Source organism: Staurois parvus, unplaced genomic scaffold (genome assembly GCF_062004578.1).
Source record: "Staurois parvus isolate SC_StPar_1 unplaced genomic scaffold, SC_StPar_1.0 ptg000211l, whole genome shotgun sequence".
In the NCBI taxonomy this organism is placed as follows: Eukaryota; Metazoa; Chordata; class Amphibia; order Anura; family Ranidae; genus Staurois; species Staurois parvus.
In genome coordinates, this window is record NW_028318007.1 from 690,090 (window position 1) to 718,041 (window position 27,952).

The 27,952-nt window shown below is 47.8% G+C and overlaps 1 protein-coding gene across 3 annotated transcripts; it reads right to left on the minus strand.

Moving 5' to 3' along the window:
- Positions 1–96: 96 nt before the first annotated feature.
- On the minus strand, positions 97–27,558 carry KIFC3 (kinesin family member C3). 3 transcript variants are annotated; one of them, XM_089678893.1, is made up of 18 exons: positions 27,489–27,558; positions 21,792–22,444; positions 21,677–21,715; positions 20,142–20,249; positions 14,810–15,025; positions 14,520–14,693; positions 13,128–13,275; positions 11,979–12,109; positions 10,867–10,978; positions 9,929–10,110; positions 8,492–8,596; positions 7,788–7,918; positions 7,259–7,382; positions 6,903–7,032; positions 5,713–5,942; positions 5,035–5,169; positions 755–818; positions 97–317 (listed from the first exon to the last, which is right to left on the minus strand). In XM_089678893.1, the coding sequence occupies exons 1-18, from the start codon at positions 27,511–27,513 to the stop codon at positions 292–294; spliced, it is 2,733 nt and encodes a 910-aa protein (XP_089535019.1). In that variant the 5' UTR covers positions 27,514–27,558; the 3' UTR covers positions 97–291. The 3 variants fall into 3 exon arrangements, with proteins under 3 accessions (XP_089535019.1, XP_089535021.1, XP_089535020.1); XM_089678895.1 differs by lacking the exon at positions 27,489–27,558 and adding an exon at positions 27,355–27,413; XM_089678894.1 differs by lacking the exon at positions 27,489–27,558 and adding an exon at positions 25,778–26,041.
- Between the last annotated feature and the right edge of the window lie 394 nt (positions 27,559–27,952).

Here is a 27,952-nt window from a genome sequence, read left to right on the forward strand (position 1 = left end):
TGTTACACGTGTGAGTATCGTGTTTAACGATTATACTGTCATCAGCCACGCCTCCTTCCACACATGTGACCTCGCTGAACAAAAAAACAGCAGCCATTTTAAGTATAAAATACTCTGTAATAAAGTATTAATTCTCTATAAATATATTAAAAGTAGAAATATAAAACAGGCAGCATTATCAGTTTATGTAGTTGTAGCGCAAGGTGCAACTGTCGTCTCCTCATTCTGGAGCTCCATCCTTTCCTCCATACCGGCTTCAGTTCAGGATTGTTCTAAGCTTCAGTGTGGCCCTTACGATGGCCCTATTCGGTGGCGCACTAAAAAAAAAAAAAAAAAAATGACCATTTCTGTTCTGGATCTTCATTTGGGTGGAAGGAGAAGGGAATAATAGGGAGAGACAGCACAAAACATGGTGGAACACAGGCAACCGATCAGAAATTTCCTTCATCTAACCAGCACCATCCTGATCAGATGCCCTGAGTTACTGCACACTATATTCACTTTTGTTGGCTTAGGCAGGACTGTTTTGAGCTGTGTCATGGTACTTAGCAGGTGAGGGACTGAGTTGAGCTGTATCCTGGCACTCAACTCAGAAGGGACTGGGCTGTGCCATGGGACAGAGAAACTGCTTTATTTGTGGCCATAAGGATATAAATTCTTCACAAGGGGAACATGGATGACAAACCCGGAGCCTCTGATCCATTTCCACCATGCCTGGCTGGAGTTCCACTTTAACAACACTATGCACAGATACCTGAGCTGGGAGCTTTTCTTCGTACAGATGTGTTCCTGACTCCACGTGGTGAGGGGGTGTCACTCTGTGAATGAAAACCAATTAGTCATTATAGATGCATCACTGGGACTTTAATTTTTCTACTATGTCTGCAAAGATTTTCATAGATCCAGATTATGGCTTATAGTAGCATTGGACATGGTATATGCAGTAGCCCTTGTCATGGTCTATTTAGTAGTGCTGGCCATGGTGTGTGTATGTATGTGTGTGTGTATATATATATATATATATATATATATACAGTCAGGTCCATAAATATTGGGACATCGACACAATTCTAACATTTTTGGCTCTATACACCACCACAATGGATTTGAAATGAAACTAACAAGTTGTGCTTTAACTGCAGACTGTCAGCTTTAATTTGAGGGTATGTACATCCAAATCAGGTGAACGGTGTAGGAATTACAACAGTTTGCATATGTGCCTCCCATTTGTTAAGTGACCAAAAGTAATGGGACAATTGGCTTCTCAGCTGTTCCATGGCCAGGTGTGTGTTATTCCCTCATTATCCTAATTACAATGAGCAGATAAAAAGTCCAGAGTTCATTTCAAGTGTGCTATTTGCATTTGGAATCTGTTGCTGTCAACTCTCAAGATGAGATCCAAAGAGCTGTCACTATCAGTGAAGCAAGCCATCATTAGGCTGAAAAAACAAAACAAACCCATCAGAGAGATAGCAAAAACATTAGGCGTGGTCAAAACAACTGTTTGGAACATTCTTAAAAAGAAGGAATGCACCAGTGAGCTCAGCAACACCAAAAGACCTGGAAAACCACGGAAAACAACTGTGGTGGATGACAGAAGAATTCTTTCCCTGGTGAAGAAAACACCCTTCACAACAGTTGGCCAGATCAAAAACACTCTCCAGGAGGTAGGTGTATGTGTGCCAAAGTCAACAATCAAGAGAAGACTTCACCAGAGTGAATACAGAGGGTTCACCACAAGATGTAAACCATTGGTGAGCCTCAAAAACAGGAAGGCCAGATTAGAGTTTGCCAAACGACATCTAAAAAAGCCTTCCCAGTTGTGGAACAACATCCTATGGACAGATGAGACCAAGATCAACTTGTACCAGAGTGATGGGAAGAGAAGAGTATGGAGAAGGAAAGGAACTACTCATGATCCTAAGCATAACACCTCATCAGTGAAGCATGGTGGTGGTAGTGTCATGGCGTGGGCATGTATGGCTGCCAATGGAACTGCTTCTCTTGTATTTATTGATGATGTGACTGCTGACAAAAGCAGCAGGATGAATTCTGAAGTGTTTCAGGCAATATTATCTGCTCATATTCAGACAAATGCTTCAGAACTCATTGGACGCCGCTTCACAGTGCAGATGGACAATGACCCAAAGCATACTGCAAAAGCAACCAAAGAGTTTTTTAAGGGAAAGAAGTGGAATGTTATGCAATGGCCAAGTCAATCACCTGACCTGAATCTGATTGAGCATGCATTTCACTTACTGAAGACAAAACTGAAGAGAAAAATGCCCCAAGAACAAGCAGGAACTGAAGACAGTTGCAGTAGAGGCCTGGCAGAGCATCACCAGGGATGAAACCCAGCGTCTGGTGATGTCTATGCGTTCCAGACTTCAGGCTGTAATTGACTGCAAAGGATTTGCAACCAAGTATTAAAAAATGAAAGTTTGATTTATGATTATTATTCTGTCCCATTACTTTTGGTCCCTTAACAAGTGGGAGGCACATATTCAAACTGTTGTAATTCCTACACCATTCACCTGATTTGGATGTAAATACCCTCAAGTTAAAGCTGACAGTCTGCAATTAAAGCACAACTTGTTCGTTTCATTTCAAATCCATTGAGGTGGTGTATAGAGCCAAAAATTTTAGAATTGTGTCAATGTCCCAATATTTATGGACCTGACTGTATATATATATATATTTATTACACAGTACTGTACAATAGTTTTAGGTGTGAAGATTTAAAGTAAGAATGCTTTTAAAAAATTTTTTTTTTTATTTACGTACAAAATGCAAAGTGAGTGAGCAGAAGAGGTCTTTGACTGCAAACCAGCATCAGTTTTTACACTTGCACAAAAGGCGGGGATTAGAGTTTTTTTTTTTTTTTTAAGGAATAGAATCCGGTTTATGAATAACCAGTTATGCCAAACAGGTGCTAATGATCATCAATTTCATATGTAGGTCGAAACAGTCATTAACTGAAACAGCTGTGTAGGAGGCTTAAAACTGGGTAAGGAATGGCCAGACTCTGCTACTAAGGTGAGGTTGTGGAAGACAGTTTCATGTCACAGGCCATATACCATAGCAAGACTACTGGCACAGCAACAAGACACAAGGTAGATATATTGCATCGGCAAGGTCTCTCCCAGGCAAAGATTTCAAAGTAGCCTGGTGTTTCAAGATGTGCTGTTTTAAGGTCTTTTGAAAAAGCACAAAGAAATGGGCAACTTGAGGACCGTAGAAACAGTGATCAGTTAAGGAAAACTTAATGCAGCAGATGAAGACACATTATTCTCACTTCCCATTGATATCAGAAGATATCAAGCAGTTGTATTGGCAAAGAACTGGCAGAAACCAGTGGGACTTATACACCCATCTACTGTCCAGAGAAGTCTGGCCAGAAGTGAGCTTCATGAAAAAAAAATTGCAATAAAAACCATATTTCCAACATGGGAACAAGGCTAAGCGACTCAACTATGCACAAAAATATTTGGACTGAGGAGTCGAAATTTGAAATATTTGCCTATAGCAGGAGCCAGTCTGTTCCCTGGAAAGCGGTACAATAATGAGTGTCTGCAGGCAACAGTGAAGCATGGTGGAGGTTCCTTGCCCATTTGTGGTTGCATTTATGCAACTGGAGTTGGCGATTTGGTCAGGATCAATGGAGTCCTCAATGCTGAGAAATACAGGCAGATACTTATCCATCATACCAACAGGAAGATGTGTGACTGGCCCAAAATGTATTCTGCAGCAGGGCTACGGCCAATGTCATTAAGCACTATCTTCAGTGTAAAGAACAAGGAGTTCTGGAAGTGATGGTTTGGCCCCCACAGAGCTCTGATCTCAACATCAAGTCTGTTTAGGATTTCATTGAGAGAAGGATTTGCGGCAGCCTACATCCACAGAAGATCTGTGGTTTGTTCTCCAAGATGTTTGAAACAACCTACCTGCAGAGTTCCTTCAAAAACTGTGCAAGTGTACCTAGAAAAATTGATGCAGTTTAAAAAGGGAAAAGGGTGGTTATGACAAATATTGATTTAATTTGGATTTCTCTTCTGTTCATTTACTTGCCATTTTTTGTTAAATGATACAAATAAACTATTAACATTTATTTCTGAAAGTATTCCTAATTTATAGCATTTTTCCCACCTTCCTAAAACATTTGCACAGTAGTGTGTGTGAGATTTATATATATATATATATATATATAAATTATTTAGTGACCACAGTTTATCTGCTATCTATAATCATGATGTATATCCAGTACCAGATGCTATGGTCTATCTAGTATCTGTGACCATGGTGTAAATCCAGTAGCAGTGGTCATGGTATATACAGCATCTATTATTTGTGGCCATGGTTTGTATCCAATAGCAATGACAACGGTCTATCTAGTAGCAGTGGCCACCTTTATCTGTACTTGTTCTCCTAATGTCTCAATATGGAGCTCTGTCCTTCATTTCGTCTGATCTGCTCTGAGGGTTTTCTCTTGTCCTTTTGGGTTGAGAGTTCAGACACACACTACCCAATGTGAACATTATCTCAAGCCTATAGGAGGCTCCAGCACTACTGGGTACTCTATGCAAAAATGGTCAGTCCTACCATAGGAGCATCAGCATGGCTCATATTTTCAGCTGTGAGTTTTGCTTTCCTTCTGCACCTTCTTTTCACTGGTTCTCCTACATCATAGTGTGTGTTGGTCATGAGTTGGTGAATCATCTGTGATAACACGGACCTGTAAAGTGGGCTGTTATGACTGCAATTACAGACTGAATACTGTGTGTGGCCCCTTTCATGTCATGGGCCACATTTGAGACTCCTATTTCTTGACCACCACTATATGTGTTGGCTAAATATTTTTACCTTTGAAGCAGCAGCTCTGCCTGTGCCGTGGTGTCTCCCTCCCCCCCCACATTTAAGTGTGCAGTATGTAAAGTGTGTATAGTTCCTAATAAAACATGGTGCAGGATTCATAAGAGTGAGCTTAGCTTTCTGGAAGCCCATTATGTTCCATCAGCTGTAGGCTACCTTCCATACCTCTGATGTCTCTGTGCTGGAAGATGGTGGCTGTTCGATCTTCCTGCTGGGTGCTCCTAGTTCCACAGCTCGGACTCGGTCTCCAAAGCGGAGGGAGCAAAGCGACTCACTAATGTTCCTTTCAGCTGGGGACACCTGAGCAGCACAGAGGAGAGAAGGACCAAGTCATTAAGTTGTAAAGAAGAAGGTTGAGAGTGCCAAATATCTGATCAAAGTCCTGTAAGCCTTTATTGTATGTGATCTGAAGAGAAGGCAAATCTGACATCCTCCTTCATTAGGGCTGAAGAATAAGACAATGTACGAGAACATGCAATAAAAATGCTAATTTTCAAAAGTTCTATTATAGTGTATAAATACAGGATAAAGCACAATATACAATCATGTATTGTATATAATGCACCCAAAAATGAAGTTACACAGCAGCTGGGTCAGTGTATTTCCAACAATTCACAGATTATACAGATTTTGCGGCATTACTGTGCACGATTCTACAGTTCTTCTCCTCTGTCCTCAGAATCATCTCCAGGAAATGTTTTCCCATTGTTCATGAACCTTAAGCAGAGCTCCACCTGTAAATAGGTTATGCCTCTACCAACTCACATGGGTGGAGAGTTTGATGCTGCTACTCATGCCAAGTTGGGATAGAGAGCAAAGAGTACTCTAGCACTGCTAACTTACCTGTAAGAGGAGCAGAGCTTTGCCATCTCGGCTGAGCGGCTCTTGCAGTAAGTAGGTGAGCTTGGAGTTTCGATATGGAATGTGGGCCTGATTGGAGCGCAGCGCCGAGAATACGTCACCCAGAGCAGACAAAGAGCGGTTGATGCACTGGGCCTCCCGCAGGCGCTCCCCAGCAGCACCTGAACGCGATACCCTCTCTGATCCAGCCAGATCCACCAGATAGAGCTTCCCTGGAGAAGGAGGTTCAAGACTCACCATCAGACAGTACTGTATGTAACCCATCATTTCTAGGGCTTTGGTATTATGCAAGGTCACCCACATCAGACCCATGCACAGTGCATCTACCAGGCTCTAAGTACCCAGCAGACCCACTTAGTGTGCAATCTACCAGGTTCTGCATATAAAAGAGAGAATCCCCACCAGACCAACCTAGAGTGTCACCTCTTGGCCTCTGCATATAAAAGAGGACTACCTCCAGACCAGCCTAGAGCTCATTCTACCAGACTCTGTTCATAGGAAAGGACTGCACACCAGACCCACTTACAGTGCCATCCCCTTGGCTCTGCCTATAAGAAAGCACTACCTACTAGACCCACCTACAGTGAAATCTACTGGGCTCTGCATATAGGAGAGGAATACCTGCCAGACCAGCCTAGAGTGCCATGTAGTGGGCTCCCCACCACACTTGCCTAGAGTGCCATCTACTGAACTCTGCATATAGGAGAGAAATACCTGCCATACTTGCCTACAGTGCCATGCACAGGGCTCTGCACATGAGAGGACTCCCTGCCAGACTCTCCTAGAATGCCATGTACTGGGTTTTGCATATAGGAGAGGAATATCTGCCAGACTTGCCTGAGTGCCATGTAGTAGGTTCTGCTTGTAAGAAAGGGCTCTCTGTTAGACCAACCTAGAGCTTTTTTAGAATACTCTACATGTAACAGAGGACACCCCTGCCAGACCAACACTGAGCGCCATGTACTGGGCTTTTTTGTATAAGGGAATTCCCCTCCAGACCCACCTAGAGCATCATGTACCAGGCTCTGCATATATGAGAGGACTCCCCTCCCTCCAGACTAACCTAGAGGTCAATCTACCATGTTCTGTGTATAGAAGATTCCCCTTCAGACCAACCTAGAGCTCCATCTACTGGGCTCTGCATATTTGAGAGGACACCCCTCCAGACCAACCTGTTGTACAGATGCCAGTGCTGGTCTCCCGGCCCCGTGCAGTCAGGATAAGGAGGGCATGGGAGCGGGAGCTGTGAGTGTTTAGGTTGGTATGTTCTGTGGCTCGTTGTTTGTGTCCGAACTCCAAGATCTGCAGTGAAAAGAGTAAAAAGCAGTAAGCAATCTGAGCACTGGGAGAATGGTCTCTGGGGGTTGTGAGATGAAATACCCCATAGGGTTCTAGATGGGCCTCTGGGTTTTGTAAGGTGAAGATGCTTCACGGAGATGGGTTTCTGGGGCTTGTGTGTTGAGATACCCCAACAAATAATCACAACTGATGGTGATAGCTGATTTTATGTATTAAGCTTGCCGCTCACCTTGTTGATGTCCTGTATGCCGCGTACACTCTGCTGCGTCAGACCCGGAACGTAGAGCTCACCGGCACTGCCAGGAGATATCTTTATATCTAAAGAGGCATTATTGCCCGCACCCAGCAGGTCCCTGTACCAGAGAAAGGAACTTAGATTATCTATAGGTCAACATCAACCTCCTGCCCCAGGTTAAGGCTCCAATTATCCGACACTCCAGATCATGGCTACTATCACCCCCCCAACTCAAGACCATGGCTGCCATTGCACCTCCCTTTCAAGCTACGACTCTTGTCACCCATGCCCACCTCAATGCAGGCCATGACTGCCATCAAACTCCAGGTTAGTACTTTTGAACCTCCCCACTTCCACTGCAGGGTCCCATGATACTCCAAATTTTGGCTTTATCTGTCACATGGTGTAGGAACTACTACTCTCATCATCTGCTTTTTCTATATACTGACAGCTATCATTTCAATTAAGCTGTGATCACTACACAGATCACTAACACCCATCATTCCTTGGTGTCTGCTCTCACCGCAGCGACTCGTTGTAGATCTCAGCCATGCTGACGCTTAGATGGTGCTCCCAGGAATCAGACCGCTTGCTGACCTCGGAGAGGAGAAGGCGCAGTGCCCGCTGGTTTATGCCTGGATTAGCAGAAGGACCCTGGAGGATAATAAGTACTGTATTAAAAGCCAACCTTCCTCTACAATCCTGCCATTCCTACCCACCTGACCTTGCTCTACAATCCCTCATTTGTGTCCCTCTACAATTCCTCCCACTTGCATCTTTCTGATCTTCCTCTACAATCCCCTTCACTCACACCTGTCTGACCTTCCTTTCCAAACCCCTCCACTTGCACACATCTGACCTTCCTCTACAATCCCTCCATTCCTACCTCTGACTTTCCTCTACAATACTCCTCACTCTCACCACCTTTTACAATCCTCCCCACACATGATCCTTCCAACCTTCCTACAGTCCCCAAACTCATGTGGCATCCCCTACATACGCAATGTCCCCAAACACCTAACACGCCTCTCAAACTTTTCCCTAAAATTACTCTACACCCCCCCCTCCCTGACTTTCCTCTACAACCCCTACAAAGTCTCTTCAACTTTCCCTACAATCCCTCCCTCCACACACAGCCCCTCTGCCTTCCGCTACAATACCCTCCATATGTGGCCCCTCTGAACATCCACTATAATCCCTCCACATACAGCCTCTCCAGATACTCACCTCCATGCTGTAAGTTTTACCAGAACCCGTCTGACCGTATGCCAAAATACAGACACTGTAACCGTCCAAGCAGGATGTAATGAGTGGAGACACTTCTTTGAAAACCTAAATAAGAGAAAAAGGTCCAGTATATATACATACACATACATACATACATACATACATACACACAGATACATACATATACACACACACTCCCCCCTCACTATTCCAGTAATGTGTGTATCCCGCGCTCTCCTCTCGCCTCCCCTTCCCCAGTGTCTCCCTGCACTTGTCTCTCCATCCCCAATGTCTCCCAGCCCTCTCCTCCCCTTCCCCGGTGTCTCCCCACGCTCTCCTCTGCTCCCCTTCCCCGGTGTCTCCCCGCGCTCTCCTCTCTGCTCCCCTTCCCCGGTGTCTCCCCGCGCTCTCCTCTCTGCTCCCCTTCCCCGGTGTCTCCCCGCGCTCTCCTCTCTGCTCCCCTTCCCCGGTGTCTCCCCGCGCTCTCCTCTCTGCTCCCCTTCCCCGGTGTCTCCCCGCGCTCTCCTCTCTGCTCCCCTTCCCCGGTGTCTCCCCGCGCTCTCCTCTCTGCTCCCCTTCCCCGGTGTCTCCCCGCGCTCTCCTCTCTGCTCCCCTTCCCCGGTGTCTCCCCGCGCTCTCCTCTCTGCTCCCCTTCCCCAGTGTCTCCCCGCGCTCTCCTCTCTGCTCCCCTTCCCCAGTGTCTCCCCGCGCTCTCCTCTCGCCTCCCCTTCCCCAGTGTCTCCCCGCGCTCTCCTCTCGCCTCCCCTTCCCCAGTGTCTCCCCACGCTCTCCTCTCACCTCCCCAGTGTCTCCCCGCACTTGCCTCCCCGCGCTCTCCTCTAGCCTCCCCTTCCCCAACGTCTCCCCGCACTTGCCTCCCCTTCCCCAACGTCTCCCCGCACTTGCCTCCCCTTCCCCAACGTCTCCCCGCACTTGCCTCCCCTTCCCCAACCTCTCCCCGCACTTGCCTCCCCTTCCCCAACCTCTCCCCGCACTTGCCTCCCCTTCCCCAACCTCTCCCCGCACTTGCCTCCCCTTCCCCAACCTCTCCCCGCACTTGCCTCCCCTTCCCCAACCTCTCCCCGCACTTGCCTCCCCTTCCCCAACCTCTCCCCGCACTTGCCTCCCCTTCCCCAACCTCTCCCCGCACTTGCCTCCCCTTCCCCAACCTCTCCCCGCACTTGCCTCCCCTTCCCCAACCTCTCCCCGCACTTGCCTCCCCTTCCCCAACGTCTCCCCGCACTTGCCTCCCCTTCCCAAACGTCTCCCCGCACTTGCCTCCCCTTCCCAAACGTCTCCCCGCACTTGCCTCCCCTTCCCAAAACGTCTCCCCGCACTTGCCTTCCCAAATGTCTCCCCGCACTTGCCTCCCGTTCCCCAGTGTCTCCCTGCACTTGCTTCCCCTTCTCCAGATGTCTCCCCACGCTCTCCTCTCACCTCCTCCTGGGTGGCACTTGGTGTAAATACTTTGTCCATCTCAAAGCTCATAGATTTCCCCTTATGTGTCACATGGAGGATCCCATCATCATCTGGGTCAAAGGTAACCACATTCTGTGCACATGGGCCCGTACCATCCTCATCTGTTATTGGCCGAACACGAGCGAGGACTCGAATGTTTCCTGTGATAAGGGGTTATGCAGCCACAGTTGAGCGATATATTGTTGGGGGAATATTTTTTGTTGATCTCACAGAGAACATTAGGAAGAATACTTTAAGGTTTGGGGAGGCATGTGAGGGAAGAGTGTCCTCTGGACGGGGAGTCTGTCCCCTGACTCATCCAGATGTGAGCGATTATGATCATTTAGCAGCGCAGCTAATGATAACCTAGTAAAGTTAAATCATAAGTCATAGCTCATATTTTCACTTTTTTTTAACAACCAAATTTTCCTGTATTGAAAACGAATGGCAGTGATACAAGGTACATAGCCATTTGGTAGACTGAAACAGACAGGTGGTGCACCTAGAATCACATACAGGTGGCCTAATACAACACAGCATAAGAACAGAGGATTATATGTGCAGAGTACAGTATCAGTCCCATGCATCCCAGAATACAAGCGAGAAGGGATCACAGCCATGCCCGGACCTGTACCAGGGTGGAGTACCTACAAGAGGAGCTCATTCATTGGTCCAGCCACGGCTGCCATACCCCAACAAATTTCAGTGGGCAATTCCTAATAATGTATGTCAATTTGTACATAGGAAGATCATTAACAGCTTTTCCCCAGGAGTCTAATTTTCAAATTTTTTATTTCTAAAACATGAGAAAAAAAAGGGCTTTTTAAATAATCATAAAATACATTTGTGTGTAATTATATATATATATATAAATAAATAAAATGAATTAATTTAGGGTGATGACACACTTCACTCACCTCGTAGACGCACCAGCTGGTTGTGACACTCCTTGCGCAAGTGAAGTTCCCTTCTGTATTTAGATAGCAGTTCGGTGTTTGCATCCTGAACGCCTTTTATGCCCTTGGAAAACTGAAAGACATGTTGTTATATATAGACCCTGTACCCAGGAGCGCCAACACCCCCTCCCCAAACCCTTGTACCCGGGAGTTCCAACACCCCCCCCCCTCCCTGTACCCAGGAGCGCCAACACCCCCTCCCCAAACCCTTGTACCCGGGAGCTCCAACACTCCCTCCCTTCAACTCTGTACCCGGGAATTACAACCCCCCCCCCCACACACCCATCCCTGAACTCAGGAGTTACAACACCCCCTCTCCCACCCCTGTACCCGGGAGTTCCAACACCCCCTCTCCCACACCTGTACCCGGGAGTTCCAACACCCCCCTCTCTGTACCCGGGAGTTCCAACAGCCCCCCCCCCACACACACCTCTACCCGGGGAGTTCCAACACCCCCTCTCCCACCCCAGTACTCGGGGAGTTCCAACACCCCCTCTCCCACCCTGTACCCGGGAGTTCCAACACCCCCTCTCCCACCCTGTACCCGGGAGTTCCAACACCCCCTCTCCCACACCTGTACCCGGGAGTTCCAACACCCCCTCCCTGTACCCGGGAGTTCCAACACCCCCCCCCCCCACACACACACCTCTACCCGGGGAGTTCCAACACCCCCTCTCCCACCCCAGTACCCGGGGAGTTCTAACATTCCCTCTCCCACCCCTGTACCCGGGAGTTCCAACACCCCCTCTCCCACCCTGTACCCAGGAGTTACAACACCCCCACTCGTACGCGGGAGCTTCAACACCCGCTATCTCACCCCTGTACCTGGGTGCTCACACACTGCCCCATTGGAAGATGAATCCTATATATGGCCCTTGTACCCGAGAGCTCCCACACCCCTCCACTAAAAGATGTTTTGTCGTCATTTACGGCTCCTGTACGTCGGAGCTCTTACAGCCCTTCCTCCAGCCCTGTATCTGGGCTCCCCCCCACTAAAAGACGCCTCGTCATGTACAGTCCATGTACCCGGGAGTACTATAATCCCCTCCCCCACCTCAGGCTCATTTACTCACCTCATCGCGGGTCTCTCTCATGGCTTGGTTCAGCAGGCCAGGAAAGTCTCGCACTTGTCTCTTTAGACCGTTGTAGTCCTGGGTGAGAGTGCGCAGAGCTGGCTGCAGCACAAGGAGATTCTTGCGCACACCTGACAGTTGGGAGACAAGAGGGGGAAGATAGGAGTCAGTCACAGGATGGGTGGTAGACATACAGTGGGAGAACAGGTGATCTTGCTCATTGGTGGAAAGGGTGAATGGTGAGGACACGGGCCGTTATTTGTACTGCCGATAAGCCAAAAGGATCGAATATCCTGACTATGATCAGCAGAGGTTGTCAGTAGATCCCAAAATATGGGCAGCTGAAGTTATATGCAGATCCTCATTTTCCTGAAAATTATGAGCTCGGCCCCTCCCACCTACAGGTAGGTGAATCAGACAAGCCAATCCAACGACCAATAGGAATACATGAGAACTGGAAAAGAGTGGGCCAAAAAAAAAAAAAAAAACACATCTACAGGAAAGTCCAGATCTGCCTATAACTTTAGCTGCCTGAAATCTGTTGCTGATTGGTTGGCAGACCTCTGCTGATTGTTTTTTTTTTCATCACACAACAGGTTTGGATTGCGCGGGCCTTGGATATTCAGAAAGGAAAGAGCTGTGGAAGGAAATGGAGGAGACTTTCAGGAAATAGTGGCTGCACTCTCCCCCCCCCCCTTCCCTGCCTGATGAGTGTCATCAATATAATTGGACAAAACAGTTCATTCAAAATCTTTTTGAACTCCGCTCTGCGCAGGCCAAGTCACTTTCAGTGAACACTACCTAATGGTGGAGCATGCGGGCCCTCAACTGCGCACATACAGGCTATAAAGTCTCCAACAATCAGATGACAGGAAAGTATCCCCCCACCCCCGTCACTGAGTGGAGGACGTCATAGATGCTCCAGGTTCATCAGATAATCAGCTGGCAGGAAAAACTCCCATCCCCCAATCAGCCTAGTGTTCACAGGGCGAGGCATCCATAACTTCCAAAGCTCGTTGCTGTTCCCACAGATGTCGGATTGGTTGTGATCGGCACCCTAGACATTTTCCAGAAATTGAAAAAATGTCCCATAATGCAAGTGGCCATGGCAGAGCCCAGAGAGCCTCAAGCATCCCTGTGCAGACTTACCATCCAGGCTGTGGTGTACGGCTCTCATTTCCACTTGGGCTTGGTCATAAGCCTCCGCCACAGCCAGCGCCTTCTCCTCCTGGAGAACCTGGAACTCCTGTACCATGTCTGCCTGGACCCGCTCCAACTCTGCCGCATACAGCGCCACCTGAAGAAGAGAAAGTGTCAATACAGGGGATCCAACACCACCTGCAGGAAAGCGCGTCAGTACAGGGGACACAGCGCCTCCTGCAGGAGAGCGCGTCAGTACAGGGGACACAGCGCCTCCTGCAGGAGAGCGCGTCAGTACAGGGTATACAGCGCCACCTGCAGAAGTGTGTCAGTACAGGGGACACAGCGCCTCCTGCAGGAGAGCGTCAGTACAGGGGACACAGCGCCTCCTGCAGGAGAGCGTCAGTACAGGGGACACAGCGCCTCCTGCAGGAGAGCGTCAGTACAGGGGACACAGCGCCTCCTGCAGGAGAGCGTCAGTACAGGGGACACAGCGCCTCCTGCAGGAGAGCGTCAGTACAGGGGACACAGCGCCTCCTGCAGGAGAGCGTCAGTACAGGGGACACAGCGCCTCCTGCAGGAGAGCGCGTCAGTACAGGGGACACAGCGCCTCCTGCAGGAGAGCGCGTCAGTACAGGGGACACAGCGCCTCCTGCAGGAGAGCGCGTCAGTACAGGGGACACAGCGCCTCCTGCAGGAGAGCGCGTCAGTACAGGGGACACAGCGCCTCCTGCAGGAGAGCGCGTCAGTACAGGGGACACAGCGCCTCCTGCAGGAGAGCGCGTCAGTACAGGGGACACAGCGCCTCCTGCAGGAGAGCGCGTCAGTACAGGGGACACAGCGCCTCCTGCAGGAGAGCGCGTCAGTACAGGGGACACAGCGCCTCCTGCAGGAGAGCGCGTCAGTACAGGGGACACAGCGCCTCCTGCAGGAGAGCGCGTCAGTACAGGGGACACAGCGCCTCCTGCAGGAGAGCGCGTCAGTACAGGGGACACAGCGCCTCCTGCAGGAGAGCGCGTCAGTACAGGGGACACAGCGCCTCCTGCAGGAGAGCGCGTCAGTACAGGAGACACAGCGCCTCCTGCAGGAGAGCGCATCAGTACAGGGGACACAGCACAGTACAGGGGACACAGCGCCTCCTGCAGGAGAGCTTCAGTACAGGGGATACAGCACCACCTGCAGAAGAGAGAGTGCCAGTGCTGGGGACACAGCGCCAACTACAGGAAATGGAGTGTCAGTACAGAGGACAGAGCACTGCCTGCAGGAAATAGTGTCAGTACAGGGGACATGGTGCCATCTGCAGGAACTACAGCACCATCTGCATAGCACAGGAGTTAGGAGGGTGTCAGTGCCACATGTTCAGTGATTGGTCATGCTGATCACTAAACACACGATTGTTACCTGCGCTCGCAGTTTGGCCGCCTCTTGCTGTTCGTGTTGCAGTTGTTTCTTCATCTCATGCAATGTCCGGTTATGTCTGTCCAGCTGCTCCTGGAGGTACAATGTCTGCTCCTCCGCCTGGCTGAGCGCAGCCTTCATTTCCCCCGACTCCACCTCCACCGTCTGTACCACATACTGCAGAGACACAGGGGGGACACGTGAGCTGGGGGGCCCATACATAAAATGCGGGGCAAGGGCCCCTGATTTGAGGCTGCTTTATTCCGCGATCTGCCATCATTCTGTCCATCTACCTTTATCTGGGGCTGTTGCTGGTATTCTCGCAGCCTGCGATTTAGGCGTTCCTCCTCCTCCACCCTCTCACGTACTGAGTCCCTCACTCGAAGCTCCACCTCGGTCAATCGCTCCGCCTTCTGCTGGACCTCCCTCTGCAGAGTGCAGATCAGCGCCTTGCGCTCGCTCTCCTCCTGCTCCATTCGCTGCAGACGTTCCTCCAGAGCCACGACTTCCTGGAATGTCAAATATACAACCAATGAGTCATTATCTCCCGAACCACAGCGGATCCACCAGGCTGTCTGCCAAAGATATACACACCCCTCTGCACAGATCAAGGTTTTATACAGAAAACAAAAAAGGTATTATTTCCAGGGTTCCCCATCATTATGGCCAACATCCACATTTCCAGTGTTCCCTACCAGCACCATCAGTGTTCCCTACCAGCACCATCAGTGTTCCCTACCAGGAGTTACAACATCCCCCTCTCACACCCCTGTACCTGGGAGTTACAACACCCCCTCCCCAAACCCTTGTACCTGGGAGCTCCAAAACTCCCTCCCTTCAACTCTGTACCCGGGAGTTACAACCCCCCACACCCATCCCTAAATTCAGGAGTTACAACACCCCTTCTCCCACCCCTGTACCCAGGAGTTCCAACACCCCCCCTCCCTGTACCGGGGAGTTACAACACCCCCCCCTCCCTGTACCGGGGAGTTACAACACCCCCCCCTCCCTGTACCGGGGAGTTACAACACCCCCCCCTCCCTGTACCCGGGAGTTACAACACCCCCCCCTCCCACACCTCTACCTGGGGAGTTACAACACCCCCTCAGTGTTCCCTACCAGCATCTTCAGTGTTCCCTACCAGCATCTTCAGTGTTCCCTACCAGCATCTTCAGTGTTCCCTACCAGCATCTTCAGTGTTCCCTACCAGCATCTTCAGTGTTCCCTACCAGCATCTTCAGTGTTCCCTACCAGCATCTTCAGTGTTCCCTACCAGCATCTTCAGTGTTCCCTACCAGCATCTTCAGTGTTCCCTACCAGCATCTTCAGTGTTCCCTACCAGCATCTTCAGTGTTCCCTACCAGCATCATCAGTGTTCCCTACCAGCATCATCAGTGTTCCCTACCAGCATCATCAGTGTTCCCTACCAGCATCATCAGTGTTCCCTACCAGCATCATCAGTGTTCCCTACCAGCATCATCAGTGTTCCCTACCAGCATCTTCAGTGTTCCCTACCAGCATCTTCAGTGTTCCCTACCAGCATCTTCAGTGTTCCCTACCAGCATCTTCAGTGTTCCCTACCAGCATCTTCAGTGTTCCCTACCAGCATCTTCAGTGTTCCCTACCATTAGAACCAGTGTTTGTATTTCCAGTGTCCCCTACTGTTATGAGTAGTTTCCCTTCCGGTATTACCAGTTTTACCAACCAGTATAACCAGTACTCTGTCAGTATGATCAGGGTTCTCTCTCACCTGAGTGAAATCAGTTTCTAGCTCTGAATGGACAGACTTTTCTTTTCTGGGATTCTTGCATGATGTGCGATAAGGTCCCTTTCACACGGTCGTTCCATATGTCCGTTTCCGGATGATAACCGGATACCCATGTATTTCTATGGACTAGCGGATGGAAACGGATGATCATCTGTTTACATCCGTTAATGTCCGCATCCTTTTTTTTTGAACCGAAGAAAACCTTATTTTTACTTCCGTAAAAAAAAACAAAAACTGGAAAACGGATGTAAACGGATGAAAAACGGACGTAAAACAGATGTAAATGGACATACAGTCCCTTTTTGCAAGGATGTACAAAAAATATGGATGTGAACTGATCTGTTTTTGTTCTTGGAAAAAACCTGACTGAACTGATGAAAAAAAAATGGAACGCCCGTGTGAAAGGGCCCTAAGGGCTCATTCACAAGGGCATTCCGCATGTCCGTTTACAGATGAAAACTGGACACCCATGTATCTCTATGGACAAGCGAATGTAAACAGATAATCATCTGTTTACATCCGTTTTTTTTGAATGGAAGAAAACCTTATTTTTCTTCTGTAAGAAAAAAAAAACTGTAACGGACAAAAAAAACAAAAACACACAGATGTAAACGGATGAAAATGGACATACAGTCCTTTTTGCATTAGTAAAGGATGTAAACAAATGGATGCGTACTGATGTGAACTGATCTGTTTTTTTTTTCTTGGAAAAAACATGACTGAACTGATGAAAAAAAAACCAAAAAATATCCGTGTGAAAGGGCCCTAAGGGCTCTTGTACAAGGGCGTTCCGTATATCCGTTTACAGATGAAAAACTGACCCCCATGTATTTCTATGGACTAGCAGATGTAAACGGACGATCATCTGTTTACATCAGTTTTTTTGAATAGAAGAAAACCTTATTTTTCTTCCGTAAAAAACCTGGAACGGATGAAAAACAGACGTAAACAGAGAAAATGGACATACAGTCCCTTTTTGCATTAGTAAAGGATGTAAAAAAAACACGGATGTGAACTGATCTATTTTTTTTCTTGGAAAAAACCTGACTGAACTGATGAAAAAAAAACGGAACGCCCGTGTGAAAGGACCCTAAGGACGCTTTCACAATGTCGTGCCATATGTCCGTTTACAGATGAAAACCAGACACTCATGTATTTCTATGGACTAGCGGATGTAAACGGATAATCATCTGTTTACATCCGTTAACGTCCACATCCATTAATATCCGTTTTTTTTGAACGGAAGAAAACCCAATTTTCTTCCATAACAAAAAATGGAAACGGACAAAAAAAAACAGACGCAGAAACTGATGTAAACTGATCTGTTTTTTCTTTGAAAAAAAAACTTGACTGAACGGATGAAAACAAAACAGAAAGCTCGAGTGAAAAGGACCCTAAGGCAGAAATATCTGCACACACCTGTTTTCTGCATTTTGCAGTGGCTGTGTCTTACTGCTCCTCCTTACAATGCAAGTCTATATGTTGGCCGTGCCTGACAATGACACCGGCACATACACACTACTGGACCGTGCACAAACAGCGCCCTATACTGGACCATCCACACGCAGAGCACCCTCTACTGGACCGTGCACAAACAGCGCCCTATACTGGACCATCCACACGCAGAGCACCCTCTACTGGACCGTGCACAAACAGCGCCCTATACTGGACCATCCACACACAGAGCACCCTCTACTGGACCGTGCACAAACAGCGCCCTATACTGGACCATCCACACACAGAGCACCCTCTACTGGACCGTGCACAAACAGCGCCCTATACTGGACCATCCACACACAGAGCACCCTCTACTGGACCGTGCACAAACAGCGCCCTATACTGGACCATCCACACACAGAGCACCCTCTACTGGACCATCCACAAACAGCACCCCATACTGGACCATCCACACGCAGTGTGCCCTCTTCTGGACCATCCACAAACAGCACCCTCTACTGGACCATCCACAAACAGCACCCTCTACTGGACCATCCACAAACAGCACCCTCTACTGGACCATCCACATTCAGAGTGCCCTCTACTAGACCATCCACATTCAGAGTGCCCTCTACTAGACCATCCACATTCAGAATCCCCTCTACTAGACCATCCACATTCAGAGTGTCCTTTACTAGACCATCCACATTCAGAGTGTCCTCTACTAGACCATCCACATTCAGAGTGTCCTCTACTAGACCATCCACATTCAGAGTGTCCTCTACTAGACCATCCACATTCAGAGTGCCCTCTACTAGACCATCCACATTCAGAGTGCCCTCTACTAGACCATCCACATTCAGAGTGCCCTCTACTAGACCATCCACATTCAGAGTGCCCTCTACTAGACCATCCACATTCAGAATGCCCTCTACTAGACCATCCACATTCAGAGTGTCCTCTACTAGACCATCCACATTCAGAGTGTCCTCTACTAGACCATCCACATTCAGAGTGTCCTCTACTAGACCATCCACATTCAGAGTGCCCTCTACATTCAGAGTGCCTCTACTAGACCATCCACATTCAGAATGCCATCTACTAGACCATCCACATTCAGAGTGCCCTCTACTAGACCATCCACATTCAGAGTGCCCTCTACTAGACCATCCACATTCAGAGTGCCCTCTACTAGACCATCCACATTCAGAGTGTCCTCTACTAGACCATCCACATTCAGAGTGCCCTCTACTAGACCATAAACATTCAGAGTGCCCTCTACTAGACCATCCACATTCAGAGTGCCCTCTTCTGGACCATCCCCCCAAATAGATCATCCATATTCAGAATGCCCTCTACTAGACCATCCACATTCAGAGTGCCCTCTACCACACCATCCCCTCTACTAGACCATCCACATTCAGAGTGCCCTGTACTAGACCATCCCCTCTACTAGACCATCCACATTCAGAGTGCCCTCTACTAGACCATCCACATTCAGAGTGCCCTCTACCACACCATCCCCTCTACTAGACCATCCACATTCAGAGTGCCCTCTACTAGACCATCCCCTCTACTAGACCATCCACATTCAGAGTGCCCTCTACTAGACCATCCACATTCAGAGTGTCCTCTACTAGACCATCCACATTCAGAGTGTCCTCTACTAGACCATCCACATTCAGAGTGTCCTCTACTAGACCATCCACATTCAGAGTGCCCTGTACTAGACCATCAACATTCAGAGTGCCCTCTACATTCAGAGTGCCTCTACTAGACCATCCACATTCAGAATGCCCTCTACTAGACCATCCACATTCAGAGTGCCCTCTACTAGACCATCCACATTCAGAGTGCCCTCTACTAGACCATCCACATTCAGAATGCCCTCTTCTGGACCATCCCCCCTACTAGATCATCCATATTCAGAATGCCCTCTACTAGACCATCCACATTCAGAGTGCCCTCTACCACACCATCCTCTCTACTAGACCATCCACATTCAGAGTGCCCTCTACTAGACCATCCACACGCAGTGTGCCCTCTACTAGACCATCCACACGCAGTGTGCCCTCTACTAGACCATCCACAAACACAGCGCCCTATATTGGACCATTCACATACAGAGTGCCCTTTCATGAACCATCCACAAGCAGAATGTCCTCTACTGGCCCATCCACCCACAGAATGCCAGCTACTGGACCATCCACTTACAGAGCGTTCTCTATTGGACAAACTATGTACAGCACGCACAGTGTAACATGTGTTTTCACCAATACATTCTACTTTTGATTTAAGATCCGAGAGGGCCTGGATCTATGGGAGTTATAGGCTGATGTAAGGTTTGGTGCAGATCAGCTGATCTGGGATCATGCTGGTGGACTGGTGATCTGGGAATCTCACAAGTGATGCTGTTTTACCTGATTACTTGCACTCTCCAAGCGGTTCCGCAGCAGCTGCAGTTCCTGGCGCAGACGGCCATTCTCAGACACCAGGAGATCTCTGTGTTTTTCCAGATCTGTCCCACCCTAAAAGACATGTGACATGATGTATAAGGGTACACACAGGGGGTCATCAGAGGCATGCAACATGAAAAGTTGGGGCACACATGGGGGTCAACAGAGACATGTGACATTTGGGTACACATAAAGATCATCAGACATGTTACATGAGATATTTGGGTACACATGGAGGTCTTCAGACATGTTGCACGAGATATCTGTGCACACATGGGGGTCATCAGGCATGTGGCATGAGAGATTTGTGCACACATGGGGGTCATCAGACATGTGGCATGAGACATTTGGGTACACATGGAGATCATCAGACATGTGGCATGAGATATTTGGGTACACATGGAGATCATCAGACATGTGGCATGAGACATTTGGGTACACATGGGGGTCATCAGGCATGTGGCATGAGACATTTGGGTACACATGGGGGTCATCAGGCATGTGGCATGAGACATTTGGGTACACATGGGGGTCATCAGACCTGTGGCATGAGACATTTGTGTACACATGGAGGTCATCAGACCTGTGGCATGAGACATTTGGGTACACATGGAGATAATCAGACATGTGGCATGAGATATTTGTGCACACATGGGGGTCATCAGACATGTGGCATGAGACATTTGGGTGCACATGGGGGTCATCAGACATGTGGCATGAGACATTTGGGTGCACATGGGGGTCATCAGACATGTGGCATGAGATATTTGTGTACACATGGGGGTCATCAGACATGTGGCATGAGATATTTGGGTACACCTGGGGGTCATCAGACATGTGGCATGAAATATTTGTGTACACATGGGGGTCATCAGACATGTGGCATGAGATATTTGTGTACACATGGGGGTCATCAGACATGTGGCATGAGATATTTGGGTACACATGGGGGTCACACATGGGGGAACATGACGTTACTTCGGAGTTCACATGTGGAATAGATATGATAAAATGTACTTAGACAGAGCAGTGTTATTGTGCAGAATCATTAGTATGTGAGTGATAGTTATAAAACTTTTACAGATTGAATTTAACAAACTTTATACATCCATAAAGTGGATAATTAGAGAGCAGAGCAGCCGACACTCCTAAACAAATGACATTTAATAGCGGAGAAGGTGGAGGAATCCTGTTTTATGGCCGCTCAATGTGGAGGTGGAAAGGGACAGGATCGCAGGGAGCTCTCTGGATCCACAATCATAGGATCTCCAGTCCTGTACAATCCAGAACTGAACATACAGCTGTAAGCCGCATGATGAGATTAGGTGACCCAAGAGCTAACATTCAGGGTCACTCACCGGCCAGACTCAGGAGAGGAAATATCAACAATGATAATCTGCATAATAAACAGCGAGCGGGGAAATTCCTGCTTGGGGGTGAGATTGTGTGTGCGCAATCAGCTAGAATGATACAATTAGTGAGGAAAGGACGGGACCTACTGGTTGAAGGCTGGACATCTCCTCGAACTGCCGCTGCATCTGAAAGACAACAGACGTTGGACAACTCCCACACAAGCTGCGTGACAAGAACACAACACAACCTGCCTGCTCTCACCTCCTGCACCCTCCTGCACATATCCGCATGTTCCTTCTGCTTCTGCTCCAGCCTCTCCTGCACCTCTTGCAGCTTGGCCTGCAGGACTCGCTCCTCCCGCACCTCTTGCAGCTTACCCTGCAGGACTCGCTCCTCCTGTACCTCCTTTAACTTGACCTGCAGGACTCGCTCCTCCCGCACTTCCTGCAGCTTGGCCTGTAGCGCCCTCTCTTCCCGCACCTCCTGCAGCAGTCTATCTTCCCGCAGCGCTCGCTCCTCCCGCATCTCCTGCAGCCTCACATGCAGTGATTTCTTCTCCTGCGGGGTTACTCGGTTGGGCAGATTGTCCTCTGGGAGGTGGTCAGACTTGGAGGAACTCCACTCCTCTCTGGCTGAGGTTGGTCGGAGGTCTTGGCGAGCTCTCAGACGTTGCAGGTGTATCTGCAGGTCCGTGGTGTCCCGCGGCTCTCCTTGCAGTTGTCTCCTTCCTTGGGACGCTCTCATTTCCTGCAGTCTTGTCATCATCGGTTGGGGTGTTCCAGGCCCCCCTGGGGGTCTCTGCTGGGGTCCCTCTGTATCTGAGGAGTTGGGAACATCCTGTGGCAGGGTGCCCACCATTGTCAGGGGGATGGTGACCTTATACGCCTTCCCTGCCGCCGCACCCCACCAGCAGCCTGAGAAGAGAAGAGAGCACGATTAGAGAAATTGTTTAGTACATAGAGGGCGGGGGAGGGGAAACAGGAAACCCTGATTACCCCCCACGTGGGGGGGGGGCTCATCATATGACCATTTCAATACAATTCCGGGGAAGTATCAATCCAGCAAAAAGGATGAGAATGACCCCCATTATATTGTATGTCAGGAATGTTATAAAATATCAGCAGCACTAATCCGATCCCTGTGACCGGGAGATGACGAGGAGGGAGATTTACTAAGACTAGTGTGCGCAGAATCTGATGCAGCTGTGCATAGTAACCAATCAGCTTCTAGAGTTTATTGTGAAACCGAATCGAACAAGCCGATTGGCTACCATGCACACAGCTGCACCAGATTGTGCTCCAGTTTTAGTAAATCTCCCCCATGGGGTGGAGTAATTCTAACTATGGGTGAAGTAGAAGTCCTCACACACACGGGACGTTATTACAGAGGCTGTTGTTGGCTTTTGAGGTTTTTTTCTACAGCCAGTAAACCCCCCAGCATGTTATCCTATGTGTCCATACTCACATAGGCTTTAATTGGCGTTTTTTGGCTGGGAAAAAAAAAACAGGACTATCGGGTTTTTAGAGGAGTTCTAATGCTGAAAAATGTGGTAAAATTATGTTTTTGGATTTTTTTTGAGCAAAAAAAAAAAATGCAATAAAACATGCAAAAAAAAAAAAAAAGAAAAGAAAGGAAAACAAAAAAAAGAACAACCACAAACATGGCAAAATGCTAATGCAAAAACGCTGAAAAACTTGTATCTTGAACGTGACTTCACACAGCTAACGCTACCAGCATTATTAACATGCCTCGTGTGCATGGAGCCCAACAATACAGAAACCTATCATCGGAGTATTATACTGAATTTATAGAGCACCACAGAGAGTAATATAGAACTTACAAGAGTAACATATGGAGTATTAGAGTTTATAGCAGAGTATAGAGAGGATTACAGAGTTTGTAGCACAGTATATAGAGTACTATACAGTTTATGATCGAGTATGTAGAGTTTATAACAGAGTACATAGAGTGTTATAGAATTTATAGAGAAGTATTATAGCGTGTTATAGCGGAGTATATAAAGTATTATAGCGGAGTATATAAAGTATTATAGCGGAGTATATAGAGTATTATAGCGTGTTATAGCGGAGCATATAGAGCATTATAGGGGAGTATATAAAGTATTATAGTATGTTATAGCGGAGTATATAGAGTATTATAGCTGAGTATATAGAGTATTATAGCAGAGTATATAAAGTATTATAGTGGAGTATATAAAGTATTATAGTGGAGTATATAAAGTATTATAGTGGAGTATATAAAGTATTATAGTGTGTTATAGCGGAGTATATAGAGTATTATAGCTGAGTATATAGAGTATTATAGCAGAGTATATAAAGTATTATAGCGGAGTATATAAAGTATTATAGCGGAGTATATAAAGTATTATAGCGGAGTATATAAAGTATTATAGTGGAGTATATAAAGTATTATAGTGGAGTATATAAAGTATTATAGTGGAGTATATAAAATATTATAGCGTGTTATAGCGGAGTATGTAGAGTATTATAGTGGAGTATATAAAGTATTATAGCGGAGTATATAGAGTATTATAGCTTGTTATAGCGGAGCATATAGAGTATTAGTGGAGTATATAAAGTATTATAGCAGAGTATATAAAGTATTATAGCGGAGTATATAAAGTATTATAGCTTGTTATAGCGGAGCATATAGAGTATTAGTGGAGTATATAAAGTATTATAGCAGAGTATATAAAGTAATATAGCAGAGTATATAGAGTATTATAGCGGAGTATATAGAGTATTATAGCGGAGTATATAGAGTATTATAGCGGAGTATATAGAGTATTATAGCGGAGTATATAGAGTATTATAGCGGAGTATATAGAGTATTATAGCGGAGCATATACAGTATTATAGCGGAGCATATAGAGTATTATAGAGTTTATAGCGGAGTATATAGAGTATTTTAGTGGAGTATATAGAGTATTATAGCGGAGTATATAGAGTATTATAGCGGAGTATATAGAGTATTATAGCGGAGTATATAGAGTATTATAGCGGAGTATATAGAGTATTATAGCGGAGTATATAGAGTATTATAGCGGAGCATATACAGTATTATAGCGGAGCATATAGAGTATTATAGAGTTTATAGCGGAGTATATAGAGTATTATAGAGTTTATAGCGGAGTATATAAAGTATTATAGAGTATTTTAGTGGAGTATATAGAGTATTATAGCGTTTATAGCAGAGTATATAAAGTATTATAGAGTATAGTTTGTAGAGGAGTACAGAGTATTATAGAGTTTATGGTGGAGTATATAGTGTATCATGGTGTTTATATAGCATAGTATATAGAGTATAGTTTATAGTGGCGTACAGAGTATTATAGAGTATATAGATTATAGAGTTTATAGCTGAAAATCTAAAGTATTATTAGATTTATAGCAGAATATATAGAGCATTATAGAGTTTATGGCGGAGTATATATTATTATTATTATTATACAGGATTTATATGGCACCAGCAGTTTGCTCAGCACTTTACAATATAAGGGAGACAATACAGTTTGGCACAAGAGGAAAGAGAGGGCATATATAGAGCATTATAGCATTTATAGTGGAGTATATAGAGTATTATAGAATTTATAGTGCAGTATATAGAGTATTATAGCATTTATAGTGCAGTATATAGAGTATTATAGCGTTTATAGTGGAGTATATAGAGTATTATAGAATTTATAGTGCAGTATATAGAGTATTATAGAATTTATAGTGGAGTATATAGAGTATTATAGCGTTTATAGTGGAGTATATAGAGTATTATAGAATTTATAGTGGAGTATATAGAGTATTATAGCGTTTATAGTGGAGTATATAAAGCATGATAACGTTTATAGAATAGTATATACAGCATTATAAAGTAAGTTGGTAGAGAAGTACAGGGTATTATAAAGTTTATGGTGGAGTATTATAGAGTTTATAGTGCTGTGCAGAGTATTATAGAATTTATGGTGGAGTATACAGAACTCTGTTATAGCGTTTATATAGGAGTATATAGAGTATTATAGAGCTATATGGTAGAGTATAGAAAGTCTATGGCGCAGTACACAGGGTATTCTAGCATTTATATAGGAGTATATAGGGTATCATAGAGCCTATGGCAGAGAACAGAGGAGTAACAGAGTTTATGGCGGAGTATAGAGGGTCATAGAGGGTATTATAGAGCCTATGGCAGAGAACAGAGGAGTAACAGAGTTTATGGTGGAGTAGAGATCACAGTACCCGGTGGTGGGGTCTCCGGATCAGGGGGGGTTAATCATTAACCAGTTGTGGGACGACTCCAAGGTCAGCATACAGAGATCCAACTCCAGTGACAACTGGCATTAACCCGTCATATGCCAGAGAAGAAATCCCCCGTCCGGCCACAAACCCCCTTCGCCCCCAGCCGGCCATTAACCCTTCGTCTTCTTCATGACACTTTCCCAGCAACCTTCTCAGTGCAAACTCCATCCAAAACTTCAGAGACTCGGGAAGGGACTGAGAGGAAGAGGAGGAGGAGGAGGGAGGCTGGAAGAGGACCCACCGCCCCCCCTCTCTCAGGACTGCCCCCCTCCCCCAGGACTGCCCCTCCTCCCCTCTCCACATAGACACTCAGACCCCCCCCCCCCCCGGAGGGGGAATATATGAAACATTGTACAAACTACAACACTAATAAAATAATAGCAACAACAATAATAAAGATACAATGTATCCACTGTCCCCTCCCCGGGCTGTCCTTCATTGCCTCCTGCTGTGCTCCCAGCTCTGCCTGACCCTGGTCTCTCTGGAGGGCCCCCACGCCTGGCACTGACCCTGGTCACTCTGGAGGGCCCCCACGCCTGGCACTGACCCTGGTCACTCTGGAGGGCCCCCACGCCTGGCACTGACCCTGGTCACTCTGGAGGGCCCCCACGCCTGGCACTGACCCTGGTCTCTCTCGGGGCCCCACGCCTGGCACTGATCTCAGTGCTCCCTGTGGCCCTAAGGCTCGCACTGTTTCCTGTCTCTTGTAGCCCCCTTCCTGGCACTGGTCCCTGTCCACTGAGGGGCCCCGCACTTGGCACAGATCCCAGTCCTCCCTGGGGCCAATCATCCGACACTGCTCCCTGTCCTTCTTGGGGCCCCACACCTAGCACTGACCCTGGTCCTCCTTGGGTTCCCACTCTGGGCACTGTTCTTGGTCCTTCTCAGGGACCCACTCCTGGCATTGTATCGGGTCCTCCCTGGAGTCCCACACCTGGCATTATACCCAGTCCTCCTTGGGGCCTCCACACTGAGGGCTGTCCCTAGTCCTCCCTGAGTTCCCCACACCTGGCATCGTCCCTGGTTCTTTCCAGGGCCCCGCACTTGGCACAGTTCCCAGTCCTCCCTGGGGCCAATCATCCGACACTGCTCCCTGTCCTTCTTGGGGCCCCACTCCTGGCACTGTTTCCAGCTGTCCCTGGAGCCCCACACCTGGAACTGCCCCCTACCTGGCACTGACCCTAGTCCTTCTTGGGGCCCCACACCTGGCACTGACCATGGTCCTTCTTGGGGCCCCACATCTGGCACTGACCATGGTCCTTCTTGGGGCCCCACACCTGGCACTGACCATGGTCCTTCTTGGGGCCCCACACCTGGCACTGACCCTAGTCCTTCTTGGGGCCCCACACCTGGCACTGACCCTGGTCCTCCTTGGGCTCCCACACTGAGCACTGTTCTTGGTCCTTCTCAGGGACCCACTCCTGGCATTGTATCGGGTCCTCCCTGGAGTCCCACATCTGGCATTAAACCCAGTCCTCCTTGGGGCCCCATACCTGGCACTGTCCCCCGCAGCGTACCTGGTGGTGGTGGATGAGGGTCTGTGTGTCAGGCTCATTGCAGCTGCTGTATGTGGTGTGTGCAGCAATGAAAGGAATGCGGTCGGACAGGATTGCACACCTGTAACCCCTCCCTCCCCGAGTGTCATACTCACCGTGTGTTGTCAGGGAGTCCCTCATACATGGGGGCACTCGGAGGAGCCAACAGCGGGAACAGCGGACAACCTGCGGAGACAGCAAATACCTGTCATTACCAATACTAGAGGTATTACACCCAGGGTCCTCCATGGATCAAATATAGAGGTCCCAGTCTGCGGGTCAGGATGGGGGGGCCCCCATGTGCGGATCAGGAAGGGGGGGGTGTCTGCGTATCAGGACGGGAGTGGGGGGGGGGGGGGGGGGTGATATCTACGGATCAGGATGGGGTGGCCCCATGCCAATGTAAATTTCATCCCATCCAGGAAGAGTTCTTCACCTCTGCAGGAGGAGTTCTCTGCACCTCTTCAGGAGGAGTTCTCTATACATATACAGAAAGAGGGCCCTGCATCTATACAAAAATTGAGCTCTAAATATATACAGGAAGAGTTCTTTGCACCTCTGCAGGAGGAGTTCTCTGCAC